Below are 23,766 nucleotides of genomic sequence, written 5' to 3' on the forward strand. Positions count from 1 at the left end.
CAGGACTTTCTCTACTGATAAATTTCTTCCAAAAAATTAATGCAATATAAATTAATCAGCATTAACTTATTGGTCATTTGTGAGGTTTTTCATTGTCTTCATTGACTATATAGTTTTTATTGATTTGTGTGGCTTTTTTAAAAAGCAGGCAGTAGAGCAGAGTTTGAGCTCTACTGATTGACAGCTTTTGGGAGAACAGAACTTGACACACCAGAAGTCAAGAGTGACATCACCATTGTGTTGTACTAAGCTGCACTTCTTCTCTGAAGTGTGACCACTTTTGTTGCTTCCCACTCCTTTCTTGATAGCACACAATTCTGTAAGTGGCCTTCAGTGTCATGTAGCAAAAAAATTGGACCTGTTACTTTTCTCTTTTTTTTTTTTTATCAACTTTCAGTGTTGTATCAGAAGCAAAGCCAGAGAAGACCTCAGGACCACTACACCAGATAATAATTTAGACTTTCCTTACTCAGTATCTACTCCAGTAATAGCAATTCCATTTGTATTTTTACACAGTTTGTATTAAATGCTGTACCAGGCATTGCATTATATGCTAGGGATAAAATGGCAGACAAGGGCTAGGAATGTGGCCTAGAAGTAGAGTGCTTGCCTAGCATGCGTGAAGGCCTGGGTTCGATTCATCAGTACCACATAAACAAAAAAAAGCCAGAAAAGGTGTTGTGGCCCAAGTAGTAGAATGCTAGCCTTGAGCAAAAGAAGCTGAGGGACAGTGTACAGGCCCTGGCAAAAAAAAAAAAAAAGGCAGACAAGATAAATGTAACTACTCTCAAGTTCTTACTTCAAATATCTGATACCTTTTCTAAGACTAATTCAAACAGCAATTCTATTATCTGGACACCAACTGAGTGTCCAACTCATGTTTGTAAAATTAGCATCACTACTTCTTTCCCTGCCACCAGCCCATTCTATTTTTATCATCCTGGCTTTATTAAAACCTGATAAAGTTGATTTTTAAAATATATCCATGCAATATTGAGAGTGTTAATTAAGGTTTCTCAGCCTTGTGTGAAACCATTAACATTTTTATTTTAAGCCAAGTATCAGTGGCTCACACCTACAATCCTAGCTACTCAGGAGTCTGACATTGGAAGATCACAATTCAAAGCCAGCTCACACAGGTGCTCAAGGGACCCTTATCTCTAGTTAACCACCAAGAAGCCAGAAATATGTCCCAGACCCTGCATTCTAGCCCAGGAGAGGCACCAAAAAAGGAAAAGGAAAAGAAAGGAAGGGAAAGGGAAGAGGAAACAAGAGGGAGAGAAGGAAGGAAATTTTGCAATAAGATACTAATTCTGTAGTGGTATGGTTCTCATTAAACTTTAGTGCATGAAAGTGTTACTTTGTTCTGTTATTTCCTTTGAAAAATCTGTCATTCCAGATTCAGTTCCTACACACACATGGAGGGGAACACAGGAAGGGCCCCAGTGAATCAGAAGTCAGTTCACTGGTATCCATTGCTCTACACAGAGTATAGATAATACATTTGAAACACCTCACCTCCTTTGTAGCATGATTCTTCTATCAAATAGCTTTTTGTTTCATCTATTATAGAGACTTATAATAATTGTCCTTTACTTGTTTATTCTCTGACTCTTAACTCAAAATGACTGCAACAGTTACCCTCAAAACTGTGGTCTTGACACATAGACATTCTTCCTGCTGTATTTATCTCATTTCTTTTTTTATCACTGATCAATTCATATCACCAGTTATTGTGATATATTAGTTGCCTGTAAACAAGTTTCTATGGATATGTAGATATGAAAGCTTGTTTTCCTCTAGATAAGAACTTCTATTTTTAGCTGTAGAAAGGACCTGAATGGCTTTCCTTATCTCCCCACCCACACCCCCAGGTTTACAGCAGCTCAGTCTGAAGTTTCCCAGGCTGTTGAGTAGACCCTGCAAGTCTATATGATTCTCTTTTTGTTTCCTCTACATTTTACACACAAGTGAAATGCATAGGACAGACTAATTTCAGTTGAAGTACTCAACATTCTACTTTTTTAACAAATATTATGCACATTAGTATGATCAAATAATTTAAATTCAATCAAATAATTTAAATTTCATCTTCAATTATTTTATTAAACTTATAGCAAATTCTGTCTTCATTGGTACTGATTATCATTAGATGAAATTAGCTTGCTATTAATTTTTCAGAAATGATTATTGGGCAATAAAGAATTTGACAAACTCAAACTCAATATAAACTCAAAACGGGGGTGGGGGGAGTGAAACAAACTTAACTATGTCTCAGTTTCTGTTATTAACAAAGCTTGCTGTTCTTGAGAGCAGCCTTACAGGCTCAACAAAACCCCCGAAAATATTTATTTTATTTTGTTTTGTTTTTTGTTTTTTTTTGGGGGGGGGCTCCGGTCATGGGGCCTGAACTCTGGGCCTGGGTGCTGTCCCTCAGCTCTTCTGCTCAAGGCTAGCGCTCTACAACTTGAGCCACAGCGCCACTTCCGGCTTTTTTCTTTTTGCTTATGTGGTACTGAGGAATCAAACCCAGGGCCTCATGCATTCAAGGCAAGTGCTCTACCACTGAGCCACCTTCCCAGGCCCCCCCCAAAAAAAATATTTAGACATTCACTAGAAACTTATTTTTGATAGTACTAAGGTTTGAACTCAGGACCTTGCAATTGCTCTACCACTTGAGCCATATCCCTGACCCTAGAAGTTTTCTAGCATATTATTTGAAGTAGAGAGCTAAGAACGTCTGTGGCTACTCCTTTTTTACTGATAGGTAAATATGAGAAGATCCTTAAACATACCCTGCTCACTTACCCTTAAGAATCACAGAGGGAGAGAACGAAATGAAATATACTAATTTTTGCTCCAGTACATGGAGTTGGTTTATCTCTTGGATTTTAGGATTGTCTTGAAAAATGTTTTTTCTTTATAATGTCAGAAGGAAATATATACTACTGTCAAGTAATTATTCAGAAAATTATATTTATTTCGGTTCACTGGTCATAATTTTCTGTTAACTATTGTATATTGCTTATTTATTTGAATTTCCAAATGAATGTTTGGTTATATGAGGTGTTTAATGTAAGAATGCTGGTGTTAATGACTTGTTTTTGTTTGTCCATTTTAATAATGGTCACATTATTAATGCTTAATAATGGTTACATTCAAATTAAATACTAAGAGATGATATTTCAGTGTTTGGTGTTAGCACCTTTCTCAAAAGAATATTTTCTAAATTAAACTTATAAATTAAGTAAAAAGTAATATGTCTCAGAAGTACACAGAGATGATCAGTGATTCTAATATAAATGAAACTTTTTCAGCAGACTTTCATCCATTTTCTAATAAGCTTGTTATTATAGTCTAGTGCCAAATGATTAATCATTTTAGCCAATATTTCATGCCTCCCCTGGGCCAAAGACTGTTCTTGGTACTGTACAAAGTATAAATTGGTGAACAGCAAAAATAAATAAAATAGAACAGACTCTCACCATCAATAGCTTTATCTCTGTAGAGGAGCCAGATAATTAAGTAAATATATGTAATGTCAAATACATAGTTTTGAATTGTAATAGGTATGTAAATAGGTATGTAAATAGGTATGTAGGGAAAGGACATAATATTATGAGGAAAGAAACATGAGGGAAATTTACTTTGGATTGGATAGCGGGGGTGGGGGGGGTGGTAGAGGGAACCCTTAAGATTAAATGTGAATGATACAAAGAGAATAATCATGGGAAAAACTTTTTAGGCAAGAAAGAATAGTAGTCACAAAGGAGCTGAGGAGAAAAACGACTGTTCAAGAATCAGAGGCTGAGGGGCTGGGAAGGTGGCTCAGTGGGAGAGTGCTTGCCTCGCATGCATGAGGCCCTGGGTTCGATTCCTCAGCACCACATAAGCAGAAAAAACCGGAAGTGGCGCTGTGGCTCAAGTTGGTAGAGTGCTAGCCTTGAGCTGAAGAGCTGAGGGACAGCGCCCAGGCCCAGAGTTCAGCCCCCACAACCGGATCCAAAAAAAAGAATCAGAGGCTGAGCTGGATGTGGTAGTCTATGCCTTGTGCTCAGGAGTTTAAAACAATAATGAATGACAATAATAAGACCCTATCTCAAATATAATCAAACATATATGTGTGTGTGTGTGTGTGTGTGTGTGTGTGTGTGTGTGTGTGTGTGTGTGTGTGTGTGTGTGTGTGTGTGTGTGTGACTGTAAACAGAATGGCTAAAAAGGAAGATAGCAAGAAATAAGGTTGAAGAGTTAAGTAGGCAAGGTCTAAGTAACAAGGTTATTATTAAAAGAATAAGAAACATTCAGTGATTAAAACAGAAGGGGTGATTTGATCCAGTGATTGTTGTGGGAAATGGATAGTCAGCCACATCCCTCTTATCTGCCAAGTCCTCACCACTTTCCAGAGCTATATAATTATAGGTGCTTAACAGCCTACAAGTTTGTGCAGCTATTATAATACAGAAAAAGGTTGTGTCCAAGAGACTTAAGTAAGTGTGACATTAGTATTAAGAAAAGATTTTTAAATCATTGTATAGAACTACCTTTGATGGAAATATAAGTTCAAAACTTAAAAAAAAACTTTCTGGTATACAATACATGATATATATTACAATGTACTTTAAATCATCCCTCTTAATTATATTTAAATAAACCTCATCATATTCAGAAAGAACCTTTCATTATATCATAAAATGTGAGAACATATTTTACCAGTGATTTTTTTAAACATTAAAATAGCAACATGCTACTTTTTTCAACACATTAAACTGCCAAATTTCTAAAACTACATATTAAACTGACACACATGTAAAAATACATGTGTATTTATTTTTGTAAGTACAGTGCTGTGAATGGGTGTCTCCCACACAGTTAATGTGTTGAGAGCTCAGGCCCCAAATTTGTACATTGCTGGTATTTGAGTGTTCTTAGAAATGCACTTAGGTCATGAAGGCAAGAGATCAGGACCTTCATGATGGGACTGGGGCTTTATAAGAAAAGGAGCTAGCACTGACCTTCATTCTCACCTTGTGATGCCCATTACTATATTTCAGTGTAGCAAGAAAGCCCTCACCAATGTGCTCCTTGATCTTAGACTCTCAGCCTGCAGCATTATGAACCAAATACGTGCCTACACCTGTGGTAGTCTGTTATAGCAGCAGAACATGGACTAAGTAGAATGTGAGGAGGCTGACATTTGTAAACCCTTCTAATTGAAATGCCTGTTTTTACAATCCACTGTCCCTTACTTAGCCAGATATGTTTCAGAATTTATAACTTTTTGGAATTTATAAAGGTAATACAGGGACTTCCAATACTGGATTTGTTCGGAGTTTCTTGAGGGAGGAAAAAATAAAATATTTGAAAATAATGGTTCTTAAAATATTGGGCAGCAGACAATGTTAGACAGTGATCCTGATTTTTCAAGTGGGGGGAGGGGAGAGCAAATGACTTCAAACGTAAGATTATCCTTAAATTACTGCCTAGAGAAACTTCAAGCCATGAGTCAGAAGGCGGCTAGTGAGATAGAGCTGCGCAGTCTCTCACAGTCAAGGAGAAAGGTCAAGAAAGCCAGCAGAGCCAACGTGGCTAGAGTTTGCAGGAGAGAATGAATATTGGACAGAGGAGAGAGTTCTTTGACTATACCGTTGAATACTGGCCCACTTATGTAAGGAAAGTTCTTGAGATCACAGAAGTACCACCTAAACGAATTTTAAGTGGGACATTGTCCTAAACTGACCTACAGTTAGAAATAATGCCTATTTCTGCCAGCTAGCCTGGAAGGCTTTTTAATTCACAGGTCAGCACTGAGAACAGTAAGTCTTACCCTGAAAAGGGAAAGGGGGATTTAACCCTAGACTAACTTCTGCTTTGTGATAACACCAACAGAGCTTGAAAACAAAACCTAAAAAGAAAAAAAAACAAACTATTTCCTAGGATCTTAACCACATCTAGAAAAAGCTCAAGGATTTGCAAGGAATTTAAAATATATCCAACACCCTTGTTAAAAAATTAACAGATACTAACCCCTGTTGTATTTGATCCTGGTGTCCTGCATCTTGTATATACATTTTTTTTAATTTGGGGAGGGGAAGGGAACTAACAAAATTCTGAAACAAGGATACAGATTGGCCCATTGTAACAGTGAGACAATACGGGGGGGGGGCGGTAGTTGGGGAGGTTGGGAGGGAAGGGATAGTAGGAGGAAAACAAAACCTGGGGTAACAGTGCTCCATAGAAAATGTAGTCATTACCTTACTCATGTAACTGTAACCCCCCTCTGTACAGTATCTTTTTTTTTTTTGCCAGTTGTGGGGCCTGAACTCTGGGCCTGGGCACTGTCCCTCAGCTCTTCAGCTCAAGGCTGGCGCTCTACCACTTGAGCCACAGCACCACTTCCAGCTTTTTCTGCTTCTATGGTGCTGAGGAATCGAACCCAGGGCCTCATGCATGCAAGGCAAGCACTCTACCACTGAGCCACCTTCCCAGCCCCCCTCTGTACAGTATCTTTACAGTAAAAAAATTACGAGATACACAAAGAATTAAGAAAATATGTCATAATGAAGAAAAAATTACTGAAACTTTTTGACCCAGAAATAGAATAATTTAGACAGGGACATTTAAAATTGTTATAATTATATTCAGTACATTCATTAAGCTAGAGAAAAGATTGAATATATTGAATGAAGATATGAAAGTTAGACAAAAGGTCAGAATATCTAGAGTAAAACTGCACTATCTGAAATGAAGGATGTCCTAGGCAGGGTTAGCAGAATGAGCAAGCACTGCCTTGGTGAACTAGACTGTATAGCAATAGGAAGGGTTAAATTCCAACTAAGAATATTTTTTTTCCCCAAGTTTGCAAACTCCTAGCAGATACATGGAAAGAAATCCATACTTGTTCACATGGTCATCACAGTCCAGCTGTTAACACCAAAGATAGAAGAGAAGGTCTTAAAGGAGCCAAGGAAAGACAAGAGAAACAGTGATGGCTGACTTTTTGTTTTAAGAAAATGGACTCCAGAAGACAATAAATGACATTTTAAAATGTGAAAATAAAAGTAACGTGATGAATATGTCATGTGACAGTTCCAGTTGGACTGGGACAGTATCACATAATCTAATGTTTGTGTGAGGTAAGAAAGACTATCCATAGCCTCACTTCCGCACAGGGCAGACTTTGCTGCCTAATGAGTTTAGGTGCCAAAAATTGTGTTAAAGCAATCCTTTTGGTTTCAGAGCTTTTTTTAAAAAAATTGGTTTTGGAATTATAGGAAAAAGGCTTGTAGACTCTTATCAGGAGAAAATTTGGCAGTAAATATTTTTTAATGTTTCTACAAAACAGGAACTTAGACAAATCTGTCCGGTGGAAGTTTGCTTTGTCAAGTGTTTATTTGGATACCTATGACAACATTTTTTATTGTGAAAATACCATACAGAGGGGTTACAATTACATAGGCAAGGTAATGAGTACATTTCTTATCAAGCATTGTTGCCTCCTTCTTTGTTTCCCCTTACCATCCCTTCCCATCTCCCTCCCTACCCTGCACTAAAGTTGTAAAGTTCGTTTTTCGACATAACATCTTGTACATCTCATTGTTGCAATGGGTCCACCTGTATCCCTATTTAAACAATTGCTTTTTTCCCTTCCCCTCCACAAATTATACCAACATCAAAAACAGTGAAAACAGGGGTTATACCTTGGGGGAGAGACATACAAACCAACAAAGAAATATCTTATAAATATGTTAGAAACAATCACAAGAAAGAAAAAACATTTGAGTCCTTATCTTGGGGTTCATTTCACTTAACATCAACTTATCTGACCATTTCTGCTTGTCTCAGACATATACTAGTTATTGCAAATAAGAGAAACCATGGGACCTATGTTTCCTTGGGCCTAGCTTATTTCACTAAATATAATTTTTTCCAAGTCTTTCCATTTCCTAACAAATGGGGCAATGTCATTCTTTCTGATGGAGGCATAGAATTCCATTGTGTATATCTATCACATTTTCGTGATCCATTCATCTACTGAGGGCATATGGGTTGGTTCCATATCTTAGCTTTAGTAAATAATGCTGCAGTAAACATAGTTGTGCTGGTAGCTTTAGTGTGGTCTTGTTTGTGAACATTTGGGTAAATGCCCAAAAGTGATATTGCTGGGTCATAGGGAGATCTATGTGGAGTCTTTAGAGGAACCTCTATACTGCTTTCCAAAGTGGTTGAACAAGTTTACACTCCCACCAACAGTGCAGTAAGGTTCCCTTCTGTCCACATCCCCTCTAGCATCTGTTGTTATTAGAGTTCTTGATTCTAGCCATTCTAACTGGAGTGAGGTGGTATCTCAATGTTGTTTTGATTTGCATTTCTTTTATGGTTAGGGAGGTTGAGCATTTCTTCATGTGTCTATTGGCCATCCTTCTCTCCTCTTCAGAGAAGTTTCTCTTTAAATCTTTAGCCCACTTATTTATTGGGCAGTTGTTTCTTTGAGGATTTGTTATTGGGGGATTTAATTTTTTGAGTTCCAGGTATATTTTAGATATGAGACCCTTGTCCGATGTATGGCTAGTGAAGGTCTTCTCCCAATCCGTGGGCTTTCTATTGATCTTGCGAGCTATGTCCTTTACCATGCAGAAGCTCTGCAACTTTATGCAATCCCATTTGTCCAACCTTTCTTTGATTTGTTGTGTTTCTGGGTCTCTTTTAAGAAAATTTCAGCCTGTGCCAAAGAGCCCTGGGGTTTCGCCTATTCCATCCTGTAATGTTTTCAGAATGTCTGCTTTGACTCCAAGGTCTTTGATCCATTTGGAGTTGATTCTGATGCAGGGTGATTGATAAGGATCTAGCTTTAGTTTTCTATAAGTGATTAACCAATTTTGCCAGCACCATTTACTGAAGAGGCTATCTTTCTTCCATTCTATTTTTTTAGCTCCCTTATCAAAGATTAGATGGCTATAGGTCTGTGGGTCCATTTCTGGGTTTTCCAATTCTATTCCATTAGTCCAGAGGTCTGTTCTTGTGCCAGTACCAAGCTGTTTTGATTACTATGGCTTTGTGGTAGAGTTTGAAATTTGGTATTGATATTCCTCCAGCACTGTTCTTTCTGTTAAGGATCGTTTTTTGCTGTTCGGGGTCTTTTATTGTTCCATATGAATTTTTGGAAAAAATAAGGAACGCTTCACGAATTTGCATGTCATCCTTGCTCAGGGGCCATGCTAATCTCTGTATCAACATTCTTTATCATTAAAAATTTGAAAACTGGGCTGGGAAGGTGGCTCAGTGGTAGAGCACTTGCCTTGCATTCCCCAGCACCACATAAGCAAAAATTAAAAAAAAAAAATTTGAAAACTGGTTGGAGGCATGGCTCATGTGATAGGATTCCTGCCAATGAGAGATAAGGGTCAGATACTGAGTTCGAGTCCTAGTCTTGGACAAAAGAGAAAAATTTGAAAACAATCAAAATGTCCTAAGAGCCCACAGTAGCCACACTAAATGAACTGCTTTGTAGCCAGGAAAACCACACTTTAGAAAAACAATGATATGGTGAAATGAATATTAACATTGTGTAACATTAAAAGATCACAAAAATGTGTGAATCCAAATGTTAATGTAGTTACCCACAGTGTTGTTGGCTTGCAGTTTTATTTGTTTCTTTTGCTCTCATATTTTCTCAACTTCCACAAGTGTACATGTATTCCTTTTGTAATCAGAAAAATTATGGCTTGTTTTTCAAAAAGCTAAGTGATAAGGAAGGTATCCCTATTGTTTCTAAACTTCAGCTCAGATTGCTTAACTCAGGAATCATTTTATTAACCACGATCACAAAAGATCAGCATTATTAAGGCCATAGCTTAGTATATTCTCCATATCCCCAGATCTGGTGTTGGCCCACCTGGATTTTAAGTTCTTTTAAGCTGCACTGCCTGAGGCATTTCCAGGAGGAATCCTGTTAAATGAAAAATAAGACCTTTCATGAGCACTGCTGAGCCATTTCTCCTGCCACATCAAACACTCTCTGACTTAATCTCCAGAGAACAGCTTTCTCAGATAAATTGTCCACCACCACATCGAGTTCTTGGCTTGTTTTAAAAAGTCTGCAGATGCTTTCATGAGGTCATTTTTTAAGCTTAAATAACCTACTTTGCTTTGAAAATCTGTTTCCTCTCTTTTCAAAAGAGCATAGCAGGAGTTAAAATTGGATTCCTTTTTGCAGTCTACATCATACATCTGGAGTGATTTCCAGAGTATTAATGTTATGGTATGTTACAGCAAGGACTGTCAGGTGTAATTTTTGCAGACCTGCTAAATCTGAAAGGGCAGTCTTGGACAGCCAGCAGTTTTGATCCTTAAGCAGAGGTGTGCTTTCTGAAGTTATTCTTACAGTCAAAGGGGAACAGCACAAAAATAAGCCTGCAATGTGATCCTCCTTGCATGATGATAGGACAGTAATAGGAAACATCTTCATCATCTATACTGCAGACTTTTGCAATTAGATTGGTAAGAGATAGGAGAGTCCTGAGATCTTGAGTGCAGTTCCTCACCTGGTACTTAACCCCTCTTCTCCACAATTTTAGACATAGCATTTACTAGTACTGAATTATTTATAGTAATAATTATGTTTTTCTTTGTAAATTAATAAAAAGTGAGTATTCTGATTTCTTAGTCTGTGTACTTAATATGTGCTAGAATTCACTGCAGAAACATAGACTTGAAATTTTTATTATGGAAAGTTATTTTATAGGAAATTCAATCTCTAGTAGATTCAAGGTTATTCATTATTTTCTGTTTCACCTTGGGTCCATTTTCATAAATTCTGTTTTGTTTTTAAGAAATAATGTTCATTCATTCATTTCATTATCTTTTTGCTGATCTTTAAAAAGAATCAATATTTGGCTTTGGTAGTTTCTCTGTTGCTTCATTTTATTTCTATTTCATTGATTTCTGCCCTTTATTACTTCATTCCATCTAGTTAGCCTAGTTTTATTTTGACCTTCTAGTTTCTTAAATTGGAAGTATAGGTTCTTTCTTTTAATTTATTTTCCAGTATAGTATCTAAAGGTATAAATTCCTTTCTAACAAATATTTTAGCAATATCATATAAATTTCTTTAAATCTTTTTGGATATAATTGATACAAACTATACTTTTGTTTGTTTGTTTGTTTTGTTTTGTTTTGTTTTGGGTCCGGTCGTGGGGCCTGAACTCTGGGCCTGGGCACTGTCCCTCAGCTCTTCAGCTCAAGGCTAGCACTCTACCACTTGAGTCACAGCGCCACTTCCGGCTTTTTTTTGTTTTGCTTATGTGGTGCTGAGGAATCGAACCCAGGGCCTCTAGCATGCAAGGCAAGCGCTCTACCACTGAGCCACCTTCCCAGCCCCAAACTATACTTTTTTAAATGTACAAATTTAATGAATATATACGTCCATGTATCCATAGCCTCAGTCAAATAATGGCCTATCACCACTAAAAATGTATTCAATTTCCTGACAACCACTTGCATTTGCATTTTCTAGGATTTTAGGTAAATGAAAGTATAAAATACCTTTTTTTAAAATCTGACTTCCTCTACTCAATATTAGTACTTGAGATTCACCCACATTATTGTATTAAAAATTTTTTCCTAGCTTGGTAATGATAGCTCATGCCTGTAATCCTAACTACTCAGGAGGCTGAAATCTGGGGACTGAGGTTTGAAGCTAGCCTGGGCCCAGAGTCTTACGTCTAATTAATCATCAAAAAGCCAGAAGTGAGAGGTATGGCTCAAATGGTAGAGTGCCGGCTTTAAGCAAAAAGGCTAATTAAGAGTGTGAGGCTCGAGATCAAGCCACAGAACCAGGAAAAATAGAGAGTTCTTTGCTTACAGTCCACTGTAAGAAATGCTAACCATAGATTACTACTTCAGTTGACTAACATTATCACCAGGCTCTAACTCTATTTAATATCTCACCATTTTCTTAAAACCAGGTTGGACCATCTGTTCCACTTTTCCTACCTAATCATACTTTTATCTTAGGTAATTACTGGCTTTTTGATCTCCAGAAAAATTTCAAGGGAACCTAAAATAAAACCTTTTCATTAGTACTGTGAAAATATCTGTCTTCACTATATATTTTCAGTTGAATATGTAAGTTACAATATCAGTTACAACAATTTGAGTTGAATTATTTTGAATGTGGGTCAAATATAGGTAGGCTGTAACTAATAAGGCATTGAAATGTTTGCTGTGTTTTTCCAGGTGAAGGTGTCTCCATCATATCATCAGTCCAAAGGGGACCCTCCTGTTAAGAAGGTAAAATTTTTAAACCAATAATAATTCCTTCTGTATATTTATTCTCCTCTGTTGAATATCCTTCTCAAAATGACATTGATGTTTAAGCATCTTAATGCTTTCAAGGTCTTTTTCTGATTGGATACTTTAATGATAAATTGCAAGAACGCTGACTTTTCCAGAAATGCCAGTTTAGGTTAGGACCCAGCCTCAGTCTCTTAGCAACCAAGTATTGTCAGTATTCCAGAATTACTATCATCTATACCAGGCATGGCATCATGGTATCATTATGTGGCAGCACATAAAAGATATTCCAAGGAGAAAGTTAGTCTCTCTTGACATGATTTCTCTTTAGATAATTATGCCTAAAACAAGCTGGCCAGCAACATTAACATTTCTTCACATACCACAGCCTATCATCGGTGCCATTTTACTTCCTATCTATAAAGCTCAGACTGGCTATGAGTTCACCTACTACAACAAAATACCTAAGACAGGCTACTTAGGAAGAAAGGAAGGCTTATTCAGCTCACAGTTTTGTAGGCTCAAGTCCAAGACCCAGCAACCCCTAGGTTTGGGCCTCTGACAAGAGTAGCACATTCATGGCAGGAGCACATATTGAGGTCAGGAATCCACATCATAAGCCAGGAGCCAGAGTGAATGAGACCAGGGTCCCACAATCCCTTTCAAGGGTGCCCCATTAGACCTCAACTCCAGAGGTCCTTGACACCTCCTAGTAGTGCCATCTGGGACCAAGCCTTGATTGCATTCAAACCATAGTAGATGCTAAACCATTTTAGTCTCGGCATACATACAAGAATGATAGTAGAAGACAGATGGCAATTGTGTTTTGTACAAGTTCTCCAAAATTAGCCATGGGACACACTTCTAAAATAGAGATTAAAAACATGTGCTTAGATACAACCACACTTTGGGTTCAAAGATTTACTTTTCTACCAGTGTCTGAATGATCCTGAATAAACAAGGCTCTCTCTTTCCTCCTCAATAAAATAACAATTTTCCCTCTTGGAATTGCCCTGAAGATTAAATGAAATACTGTTTTAAGTGCTTAGCACTTACATGTGACACATAATAAATACTCAAATTGTTGTTGAGACTGATAATAAAACAGTCTCACAACTCTTAATCATGTGTTCTTTCCATTTTTCATGCTGTTTATATATTTCTTTATGCTACATACCAAGCTAAGCATTGGTCTAGAGATGAAAAATCCAGTCTTTGTTCTCAGTGACTTCAGAAGTCAATGGGAAAGGTAAAATCACAGTTACACAGTTTGACACATGCCACCGCCACCAAGAAGAAGCCTGGCTTTGAAATGACTTGAGTGATTTAGTGTAACCTGTGTGCTCTTTATGCCAACAAAAATAAAGAACTTTGAGGAATGATTAACTGCTCCTCTATTACCTTTTTATCCAATTACAGTGAAAGCAAATTCCACACAAATGCTCACTTAAAAGTGGGTACCCACAGCCTGTTTTTTGACCCTGGTGATCCTTCAGCTCTGTCATTCACCGTCAGAAATGGGGCAGCATTTTAAAAGTAGAACTGTTCCTCTTATAATCCACAAACAAAAACTTTTAAGACAAGATTAGCCACAAGTTCCAAATGGTATTCTAAGTGGTCAAGTTATGCTTACTCCTTCTCCAAGCAATAGGTGAGACTATGTCTCATCTATTTTATCCAATGTATATCTTTAATACCTTTAATTTTGTCAGTGAGAATCCATTTCCAGTATTCACCATGCTTGTTAGCTGATTTGCAAAGTCTTAGGTATTAGTCAATAATTGAAAAGCTGGGCTTATTGGTAGCTACCTTTGGGAGTTCATGTTGGCTAGCTACTACTGAAATAGGATATTCTTAATTAGGACCACCAACCACTCCTAAGTTCAGTGAAGCCCAAACTAAATATACATACTTAGCACAGTTTATTGTGTCTATAGTTCCTTTAACATACTCATCATAACAGGTGCCTAAACCAGTCTGAGGTGGGGAGAGGATAGGGAAGACTTCACAGGGAAGAAAAGGCTATTTTTACCTTGGATAATAAAGAAAAGGGTATTACTGGTGGACCTGGGTGAGTACAGCACATTGGAGGAAATGGGAGTGAGAAATTTTCTGGCTATCACAACAACCCACAGTCTGCAGAGGCTGCTTCTTATCTTGAGGATGAGTTCCCACTGAAAGCAGGAAGGCCAGTTAAAACAACTAGACAGTTGTCTAAGCGAGAGAAAAGGTTCTTGAGGAAATTGAAGAGATAAATTCAAATCTTTGTAATACTTCTCTAAGTCTGTTAGGTATCCTTTGAGCTCACAGTACCCTGAACTATTTACCTTGATGTGTTGAGGTTGTCTCTACCTAAAATCCTTCACTCATAAGACGTCGCTGGGCCAGGCTTCTCTCCTCAGCATAGCCAGTGCCTTACTGTTCTCCCCAAATCAGCAGTCTTAGTGAAATTACATGAGGTCAGTGGGAACCTTAACACCTGGTTGGGCTTCTCTGATCAGCTGTGCATCAGCTTGTGCTTGTATATGTATGTCTACGTGCATGTTCTAGTCCTAGCACTTAAGCTGTAGTCCATCTTCCCAAACTTGCACTAACAGATGGAGGCAGCAGTGGGGTGTGTTGAACAGCCACTGCCAGAGTAGCATATTAAAAAATCACAAGAAATCAGTTGGTATTCTTGATGTAACCAGTGAGGCACTGTTGACTCATAACTGAAGGAAGTGTTTAATGACTGCTATCAGCATGACCCTGCCAAAAACTGGGCTCATATGCTCAGAAGACAGGAGCAGTGCCCAGGGCACTGCTATCTTCTTAGGACACATATCACCTGTAACAGTCACATCAAGACAGCACTGTTCTGTTCAGCTGCCATGTGTCTGATATATGGCACATTCTACTGCATGGATCATTTGGCAACATTGTGCCTTTTAGGTATTTTTCCCAGTTGTCCTAAACTAGAAATATTTATTGAATAAGTATATATATATAGTATATATATATAAGTATATATATATATATGTGAAACTTACATAAAGCATTTCATATATAGCTCTAATTGATAACTTGAATAACAAAGAAGATCCATATGCTTCTCTTTTCAGTGTTTAATCATAGAAAGGCAGTTTGCCTATCCCTTAGATGAAAATTAATACAAAAGTCCACTACAGTGAACTCCATAGCAAAGCTCCAAACTGGAAGTCTGAATGGATTAAAGGACCACTTGATGAAACCACTTAAGAAACATCCAGCTGGGGCTGGGAAGTTGGCTCAGTGGTAGAGCGCTTGTCTTGCATGCATGAGGCCCTGGGTTCGATTCCTCAGCACCACATAAGCAAAAAGAAAAAAGCCGGAAGTGGTGCTGTGGCTCAAGTGGTAGAGCGCTAGCCTTGAGCTGAAGAGCTGACGGACAGTGCTCAGGCCCCACGACCGGGCCCCCCCCCCAAAAAAAAAAAAGAATCTTTGTAGCAGAGGTGGGCCTGTTATACTGACAGTCACTAGAGGAAGAACTTTGTCGTAAGGTTTGATTAGACACCTATGCTTATACATAAGCTTCCTCTGTAGAAGTCTGAGGGCCCAGGGTTGTGGCTGAGGCTTCCTCATACTGGTGGAGGCCTCTGGAAAGTCCACAGACAGGGTTCCCCTCACAATAACTCCTGGCCAGGAAAAAGCATGGGCAGTAAGGAAGTGTAGTCTGTCCAACAATTGTGTGATTCCATTCAGCAAATACTTAGCAAGCTGTGAAGGGACAAAGGCTACTAGAATGTATAGGTTTTGCTTTCGGCACCTTTACTAGTCAGTAGTGACTGAAATCTAGTGGATTTTATAACCAAGCCTTTGACAAAGTGGTTTGTGGTTTCTCAAATATTCAAGTATGCCATAAGAATTTGGAGCCAATTTTTCTTATTCCAAGTATTGTGGTGAAGTAAGGATTTTAGAGTCCAGTTTCCTAGTCAGGAATGTAGACAACTACACTTGCTCATGATTTTTATTGAATCGCGGGAATTTTCACATTTTATGGGGAAAGCCTTGCCATGCTACTGTTACCATAACAACAGAAAAGCTGGCTATGTGTCTCAGCTGGCTGGTGCCAAGAACAGCTGGCTGATCATTTCAGGAGAGTCAAGAGAAATGTGAAATACAGAAAGGACTGAAATGGGTGCCACATTTCTACTCATCGTTTGGTGGTGGCTTAATAAAGATGTATTTGCTTTTTAATGCCTCATCTCTGGCTCTTTCCTGCAGAGCTTCAGGTCCTCATAAATGACAGCCCTTGATGGATGTCCATGGTTTTTCCTCAGAATATTTGTCTTAATAGGACTTCTATCCAAGTGTAACTTCAGTGCTGAAGACAAGGATACAGCAGACCTAATTTGATACTTGTTTCTGTAGAGGCTGGGTTGAAAATGTTCATGATCCAGGTGCTGTTTTATGCTGACAGGGAGAAGCTGGAGTCTTGGTTTCAGATATAAGGAGGGGCTGGGTGCCTGTGGTTCACACCTATCCTAGCTACTCAGGAAGCTGAGATCTGAGGATCACTGTTCAGAGCCAGCCTGGGCAGGAAAGTCTGTGAGACTCTTATCTCCAATTAGCTACCAGGAAAAAAAAAGTGGCTCTGTGGCTCAAGTAGTAGAGCACTAGCCTTGAGCTAAAGAGCTCGGGGACAGCTCCCAGGCCCAGAGTTCAAGCCCCATGCCCAACAAAAAAGAAAAACCGCATACAGATATAAGGAGGGCTCTTGGAAGGAACCCCAGACATTCTTAATAGTTTAGTGGGTAAAACTGGTACCCATGTAGTCACCATGTAAATGGTGCCATCATCTTGGTTGGAGTATTTTATAATGTGGTATATTTGTTATAGTTGATAGAAGACTTATTAGCATCTAAATATGATTGACACTAGTGTTGTATACTTTGTGGGGTCTGACAAGTGTTAATGAAATATATCAACCATTAACATGCAATGCAGAATAGTTTTACTGCCCCTCCCCCAATCACTGCTCCACCTACCTTCTAACCCAATTTTTGGCAACTTCTAGTATTTTTACTATCCCCTTGATTTTGTCTTTATAGGATGTCATGTGGCTGAACAGTATGTTGCTTTTTCAGTTGGGTTCTGTCACTGAGCAATCAGCATTTAAGGTTCTTCAGTGGCTTTTGTGGCCTAATATTTCTTATCATTGAGAAACATTCCCTGGTCTGAATCCACAACAGTTTGTCTGTCCATTCAACCATTGGAGGACATCTTAGATGCTTCAAGATGATCAATTGTTCAGAAAACTCACTACGTGTAGGTTTTTTATGTGGACATACGTTTTCACATCATTTGAGTCAGTACCTAGAAGTTAAGGTTATTACTGGACAGTTTCTATCGCTATAACAAAACACCAGAGATCATAAATTTATAAAGAAAAGGTTATTTTGGCTCCTTGTTCTGGTGGTTCCAGTCCAAATCAAGTTTCCCCATTGCTTTAAGCACTTGCCAAGGGCAACACATTCTGTCCAGTGCACAGGATGGAATGAGCCACTTACATCTGGAACCAAGAAACAGGCCTGAAAGCCCAGTCTCACCATTTTCTTAGAGGATGCCCCGTCTTCCCAGTGACCTAAGAACCTTCCGCTAGGCCCTACCTCTTAAAAAGCCACAGCACATTTCACAAAGGGAGCCAAGTGTTTGACACATAGGGCATTGGTGAAGGAGGAAAAAATCCAAACAATTGGATTTTTTTAATTGCCAAACTCTTCCAAAGCAGGTGAACCACTGTGCTCTCCCCGCTCCCCTCACCCAAAGATGTTGTCCCACATCCTCACCAGAATTTATGTTCAGCCTTTCTAATAGCCGAGTAGTGGTATTTCATTTTGAAAATTTGCAGTTCCCTAATTGCTTATGATGTTCAGCATCTTTTCATATGCTTATTTGCCATCTGTATATCTTCTTTGGTGAAGTCTTTCATGTTTTCTGAGGAGGTTTTTTACTTGTTTGGGTTTTTTTTTAATGGTACTCTAGGGTTTATGTTATGCATCTAGCTTCTCTGACTCATGTTTTTTGTTTTATTGTTTCATGGCAAGATCTTCCTAGGTATTCCAAGCTGACCTAAACCTCACTATGTAGCACAGGCTGGCCTCAAATTCTCAGTCCTTCTACCTTAGTTTCCAGGTTCTAGACTTAAAAGGATAAGCCACCATTCCTGGCTCAGCTTCTGATTTACACTAGCTAAATTCCAGTTAAATATGGAAACATTATTCCCTTTCCCCACTTCTTGAGGTATTATTGCTATGACGAACAACTCATTGTGATTATTACTTTACTATCTTCTTTCACTTCATTAGCTCAATAAAGCTTTGATTCTATACATTCCCTCTGTGCAAATGTGACATATATAAAATATAGACACATCTATCTATGATAGGCCTAATGTTCTGCTACATACAATTGCTTTCTTAAATCAATCATGACAAGGAAAGTGAAAAACAGGCATTTATATAGTATATCACAATTACAGAATTACCTTGTCCTGTTCTCCTTATCTTTTTTATGTGGATTTAAATTAGCCTCTGAAATAATTTGCTTTCCTGCTGATGAAAAACTTCCATTTGTGGCTTTTGTTAGGCTGTTCTGCTAGCAGCAGATTCTGTTATCGCTTATCTAGGAAAGAACGTCTGTTTCACCCTTCCTTTTAGAAGACAGGCTTACTAGATCTAGGATTCGTGATTGACAGATTGTTCTTGGAACATTTCAGACATTACTCCACTTCCTTCTCCTTTCAGTCTCCTCCTCTGGGACTCCCATTCGTCATATGTTATGCTGGCGATGCTCAGGTTTCCCCAAGGCTGTATTATTCTTCATTCTTTTTCCTCTTCAACTTGCATAATCTATATTGATCTATCCGCACAAGTTTGCCTATTGAAAACCTGTTATCACTTTACTCGCACAAATTATTTTCTAGTCCAAGCTACTATGGAGACCCTTTTGTGAATTTTTTTTTCAGTCGCCACCGTCTCCTTCTCCGCACTGAGTAAGTGCTGTCAACACCTCCGTGACCACCTGTTCCACCTCTCCTAACTGACTCCCTGTCCCTGCCATCTGGGCTCTTCCATCCTCCACCTCTTCTAGTGCTTAGAAAATAGCAGTGGCTCCCTGTTGCTAACACAATGAAGTCTAAATAGTGTTTTTGTTATTGCTTTCTGGTTTGGTTGGGTTTTTGAGAAGAGGTCTGTTAATCTTAAACCTATGGGGGTTTATTTCTTGATTGTTTTGGTTGGGAGGGGGGTTGTGGTTGGTTTTGGTTTTGGGGGGGTTGTATGTTTGTGTACTTGCATGTGCACATGCACATGCTGGTATTGGAGCTTGAACTCAGGACACCGATTCCCTCCCTTGGCTTTTTCACTCAAGGCTGGCATTCCTCTTTTTGAGCCACACCTCTAATACCTATATCCTCCTTCCCCAGCCTCCCAAAAGGTAGAATTAACAGACCTACCATGCCAGCCTACTAAGTCACAATCTCAGCCTTTTTTGCTTATAGCTGGCAATTTACTACTTGAGCTATGCCTTCAGTCCACTTTTTTGCTGGTTAATTAAAGATGAGTCTTGCATATTTGTCAGCCTGAGCTGGTTCCACACTGATCCTTAGATCTCAACCTCCTGAGTAGCCTGGCTGACAAAACTTTGGATATATCAGCAATGTGTGTTCCATCTTCATCTCTTCTTTCCTTCTTTAACCAAAGGAACCTTACTTTTTCCTGAACATAACCAGTTCTATATCCATATAGGACAAATCTGCTGTGGTGATGGAATCTGTTTTCAAGATCACCCTGTGAATTTTTCATTACAGATATTATGAACTACTCAATTGTACAATTTCTATATGATTCTTTCAGTCATCCTTCTGCTTAGAGTTTAACTTTCTTTTATTTTTCTAGCTTCTTATGGTAGAAGCTTATACCACTGATGTTCAGTCCTCCTCCTCCTCCTCCTGTTTCTTCTCCTCTTCCTTCTTCTGTGCCAGTAGTGGACCTTGACAGGATGTGGGTTCTGTCCCTTAGCTTTTTCTCTCAAGGCTGTTGCTTTACCATCTGAGCCACAACTCTACTTCTGATCTGATTTTTTGCTGGTTAACTGAAGATAAGAGTCTCGTGGACTGGGCTGGGAAGGTAGCTCAGCGGTAGAGTGCATGCCTTGCAAGCATGAGGCCCTGGGTTCGATTCCTCAGCACCACATAAACAGAAAAAGCCGGAAGTGGTGCTGTGCCTCCAGTGGTAGAGCGCTAGCCTTGAGCTGAAGAGCTGAGGGACAGAGTTCAGGCCCCATGACTGGCAAAAAAAAAAGAGTCTCGTGGACTTCTCTGTCCAGGCTGGCTTCTATGATCCTGAGATCTCAGCCTCCTGAGGATTGCAGGTATGAGCCACCAGCACTGAGCTACAAAAGGGAAGGTAAAGCTCTCAACCACCATCCAAGCACTGCTGCAGTTGCATCCCACAAAGTTTGATGTAATACATTTATGTCATAATTTATCTTCAAATAGTTTTTAATTCACCTAGTGATTTCTACTTTCACCTACTGGTTATTTAGAATTACAGTTTTAATTTCTAAGTATTTATTGCTTCTCTAGGTATTTTCCTGTAATAGATTTCTAATTTAATTCTTTCTTTCTTTCTTTCTTTCTTTCTTTCTTTCTTTCTTTCTTTCTTTCTTTCTTTCTTTCTTTCTTTCTTTTTGTATTGTTGTTCGTCATGGGGCTTGAACTCTGGCCCTGGGCTCTGTCTCTGAGCTCTTCAGCTCAAGGCAAGTGCTCTACCACTTGAGCCACAGTGCCACTTCCTCTAATTTAATTCTTTTCTGAGACAAAGAGCATAACCCATAAGATGATCATCTTTGGAAAGCCACTGGGATTTTTTTTATTACTAAACATATGGTCTAAGTGAATATAACTTGTTACTGAACAAAAAAAGAAAGGTAATTTCATCTCTTGAAAACAGCCTTTAACTGTGCTTTGCTTCTTTAATTTAATCTGACAATCTTTACCTATCAAATGAAAAGTTCAGTCAACTTAAATTTAATGATTATATTTAGTTCTGTCATTTTTCCTTTCTGTTGATTTTGTTTTGGTGCTGTTTTGCTTCTGCATTTTGCAGTTTTTTTCTTTATTGCCTTTGGCTTCATTTGAATATTTTTAAAGTTTTTGAATATTTTTGGATTTTAAACATTTTTATGTTTATTTTTATTCTTTTATTGCCTTTATAGCTACATATCTTTAACTTGTATTTTTAGCGGTAGGTTTTGAGATTGTAGGATGCATCCTTCCTTTAACACAGTCTAAGTTTGTATTTTACTATCTAACAAAAATTACAGGACCCTTGGCAAGTCTATAAGTTCATTTACTATCCTCCCATTATTTATTTCTGTCTCACAGTGTTGATTTCCCTGTTCGTTGTTGGACAGATCTTCAGATATATTTCTGAAATATATCTTTCAATCTTCCCATTAATCTTGACACATATTTATTAAATAATTTGTTTATCTGCCAACACATATGTCTCTGTTTCAGTCATCTTGTTTTTTCTTGTCTGTGAGCCACGTTTTCCTGCTCCATATATCTACAAACTTTTGATTGTGTGCTGAACATTCTTAGTGCTACCTTGTTGGGCAGCCGCATTTCTTGTCTTCTTTTAGGGAGTTTTAAGTGTTGTTCTAGAAGACTATCAGTTACTGTCAAATTAAGTTCATATTTTGAAGCTTTTTTATTTTTCCTTTGGTGCCAGTACTAGAACTTGAAGTCAAGGGCTGTGCACTGTCCCTCAAGGCTCTATGGCATGGCCCCATGGACCACTTCTGGCATTTTGCTGGTTAAGTTGAGATAAGAGTCTCACAGACTTTCCTGTCTAGGCTGGCTTCGAACCACAGTTCTCGGATCTCAACCTCCTGAGTAGCTAGGATTACAGGTGTGAGCCACCTGCACCTGGCTTCAATTTATATCTTCTTCACTCCCTGTTCCCCTTCTTCCAATACCAAGTCCTACAGAGAGAAGTAAGTGAATGTTTTCTCTTTCAGACAGCAAATTACTACCTAAAATGACTGCAGTCAGCACATGCATCAGTAATTTTCCCTCTGGTTTGTAATTACATTAACTTATGTTGGGGTTTGCTATTTTAGGATTAAACTTGTTCTTCCAGTTGATTCTGCTTTCATTCCTCTTATAATCAAGTCGGTGTCTATTTAAGTTGGGTGGCAGGAACACCACTACCCAACCTATTTCAACAGTCAAAATTCTTGGAGAAAAATCCTGAAGTTCCACGCCCCTTAGAAGAGCACTTTGTCATAATTGTAGCTCCCCAGCAGCCTCCCTTAAGATAATTGTTTTTCTTTCTTCTTAAGTAGCAAGAACTAGTTAGATAATCAAAGGGTGGCAAAATTAATGCTTGCCTTGTTTTGGTGTTTTTTAAATAAGTCCAAATAGTTGGCCCAAACAAATGGTGGGGTAGAGAGGTTTCTGACTAGCAATACGAAGAAGCCACCACACTATAAGAACATAGCTATGTGACTCTGTTTTATAAGTCTCTCTGGATTTTTTTTTTTTTTTGCCAGTCCTGGGGCTTGAACTCAGGGGCACTGTCCCTGAGCTTCTTTTTGCTCAAGGCTAGCACTCTATTTGAGCTACAACACCACTTTCAGCTTTTTCTGTTTATGTGGTACTGAGGAATAGAAGCCAGGGCTTCACGCAGGCTAGGCAAGCACTCTACCACTAAGCCCCATTCCCAGCCCCTCTCTGGATTTGTTGTTGTTGTTGTTAGATCTTCCTCTCCTGACAAAAAGAGAAAGTAATTATGGAACGGCCAGAATATATCATGTCAAAAGATATGTCCTCTGTGTTGCATAGGACAAGGCACTGGGAAAGGAGCAAGATCAGGGGTCCCAACCTCAGTGCTCTCTGGCTCATCTCCCATTACCATCATTTTCTTTTTGGGTTTTGTTTGTTTATTTGCTTGTTTGGGTTTGGGGTTTTGTTTTGTTTTTTGCTAATCCTGGGGCTTGAACTCAGGGCCTGGGCACTATCCCAGAGCTTCTTTTGCTCAAAGCTAGCACTCTTACCACTTGAGCCACAGCGCCACTCAGCTTTTTCTGTTTATGTGGTACTGAGGAATCAAACCCAGGGCTTCATGCATGTGAGGCAAGCACTTGACCACTGAACCACACTCCTAGCCCAATGCCATCATTTTTATTTCTGTGGAAAGTGGTTCCTCTTTCTGACCTGACATCATTCCAGAGAAGGTGGCAAAGTGCAGCAGCAATTACCTTGTAATCTCTTCCCATGACAGAGAAGTAGGTTTGCTCAGATGCCCCTCCCTACCTAATAACAGCCAGTCCCTGGCAAGGTAACAGACAGATTTACTTTAAGTATCTGAAGCTTCAAACTACATTGTGCAGTTGCTGGATACATTTCTTTTTTTTTTTAATTCACTCATTAAAAGCATAATGAGATCA

The 23,766-nt window shown here is 38.7% G+C and overlaps 1 protein-coding gene across 1 annotated transcript in view; it reads left to right on the plus strand.

Moving 5' to 3' along the window:
• LOC105999676 (vacuolar protein sorting-associated protein 8 homolog) overlaps window positions 1-23,766 on the plus strand; it is a 49,257-nt gene that overhangs the window by 6,404 nt on the left and 19,087 nt on the right. Inside the window, exon 4 of the mRNA XM_013034760.1 lies at window positions 12,235-12,288. Coding sequence (XP_012890214.1) covers window positions 12,235-12,288 — 54 coding nt within the window. The remainder of the gene's footprint in view (window positions 1-12,234; window positions 12,289-23,766) is intronic.

This window comes from Dipodomys ordii, unplaced genomic scaffold (genome assembly GCF_000151885.1).
Source record: "Dipodomys ordii isolate 6190 unplaced genomic scaffold, Dord_2.0 Scaffold196, whole genome shotgun sequence".
NCBI classification, from domain to species: Eukaryota; Metazoa; Chordata; class Mammalia; order Rodentia; family Heteromyidae; genus Dipodomys; species Dipodomys ordii.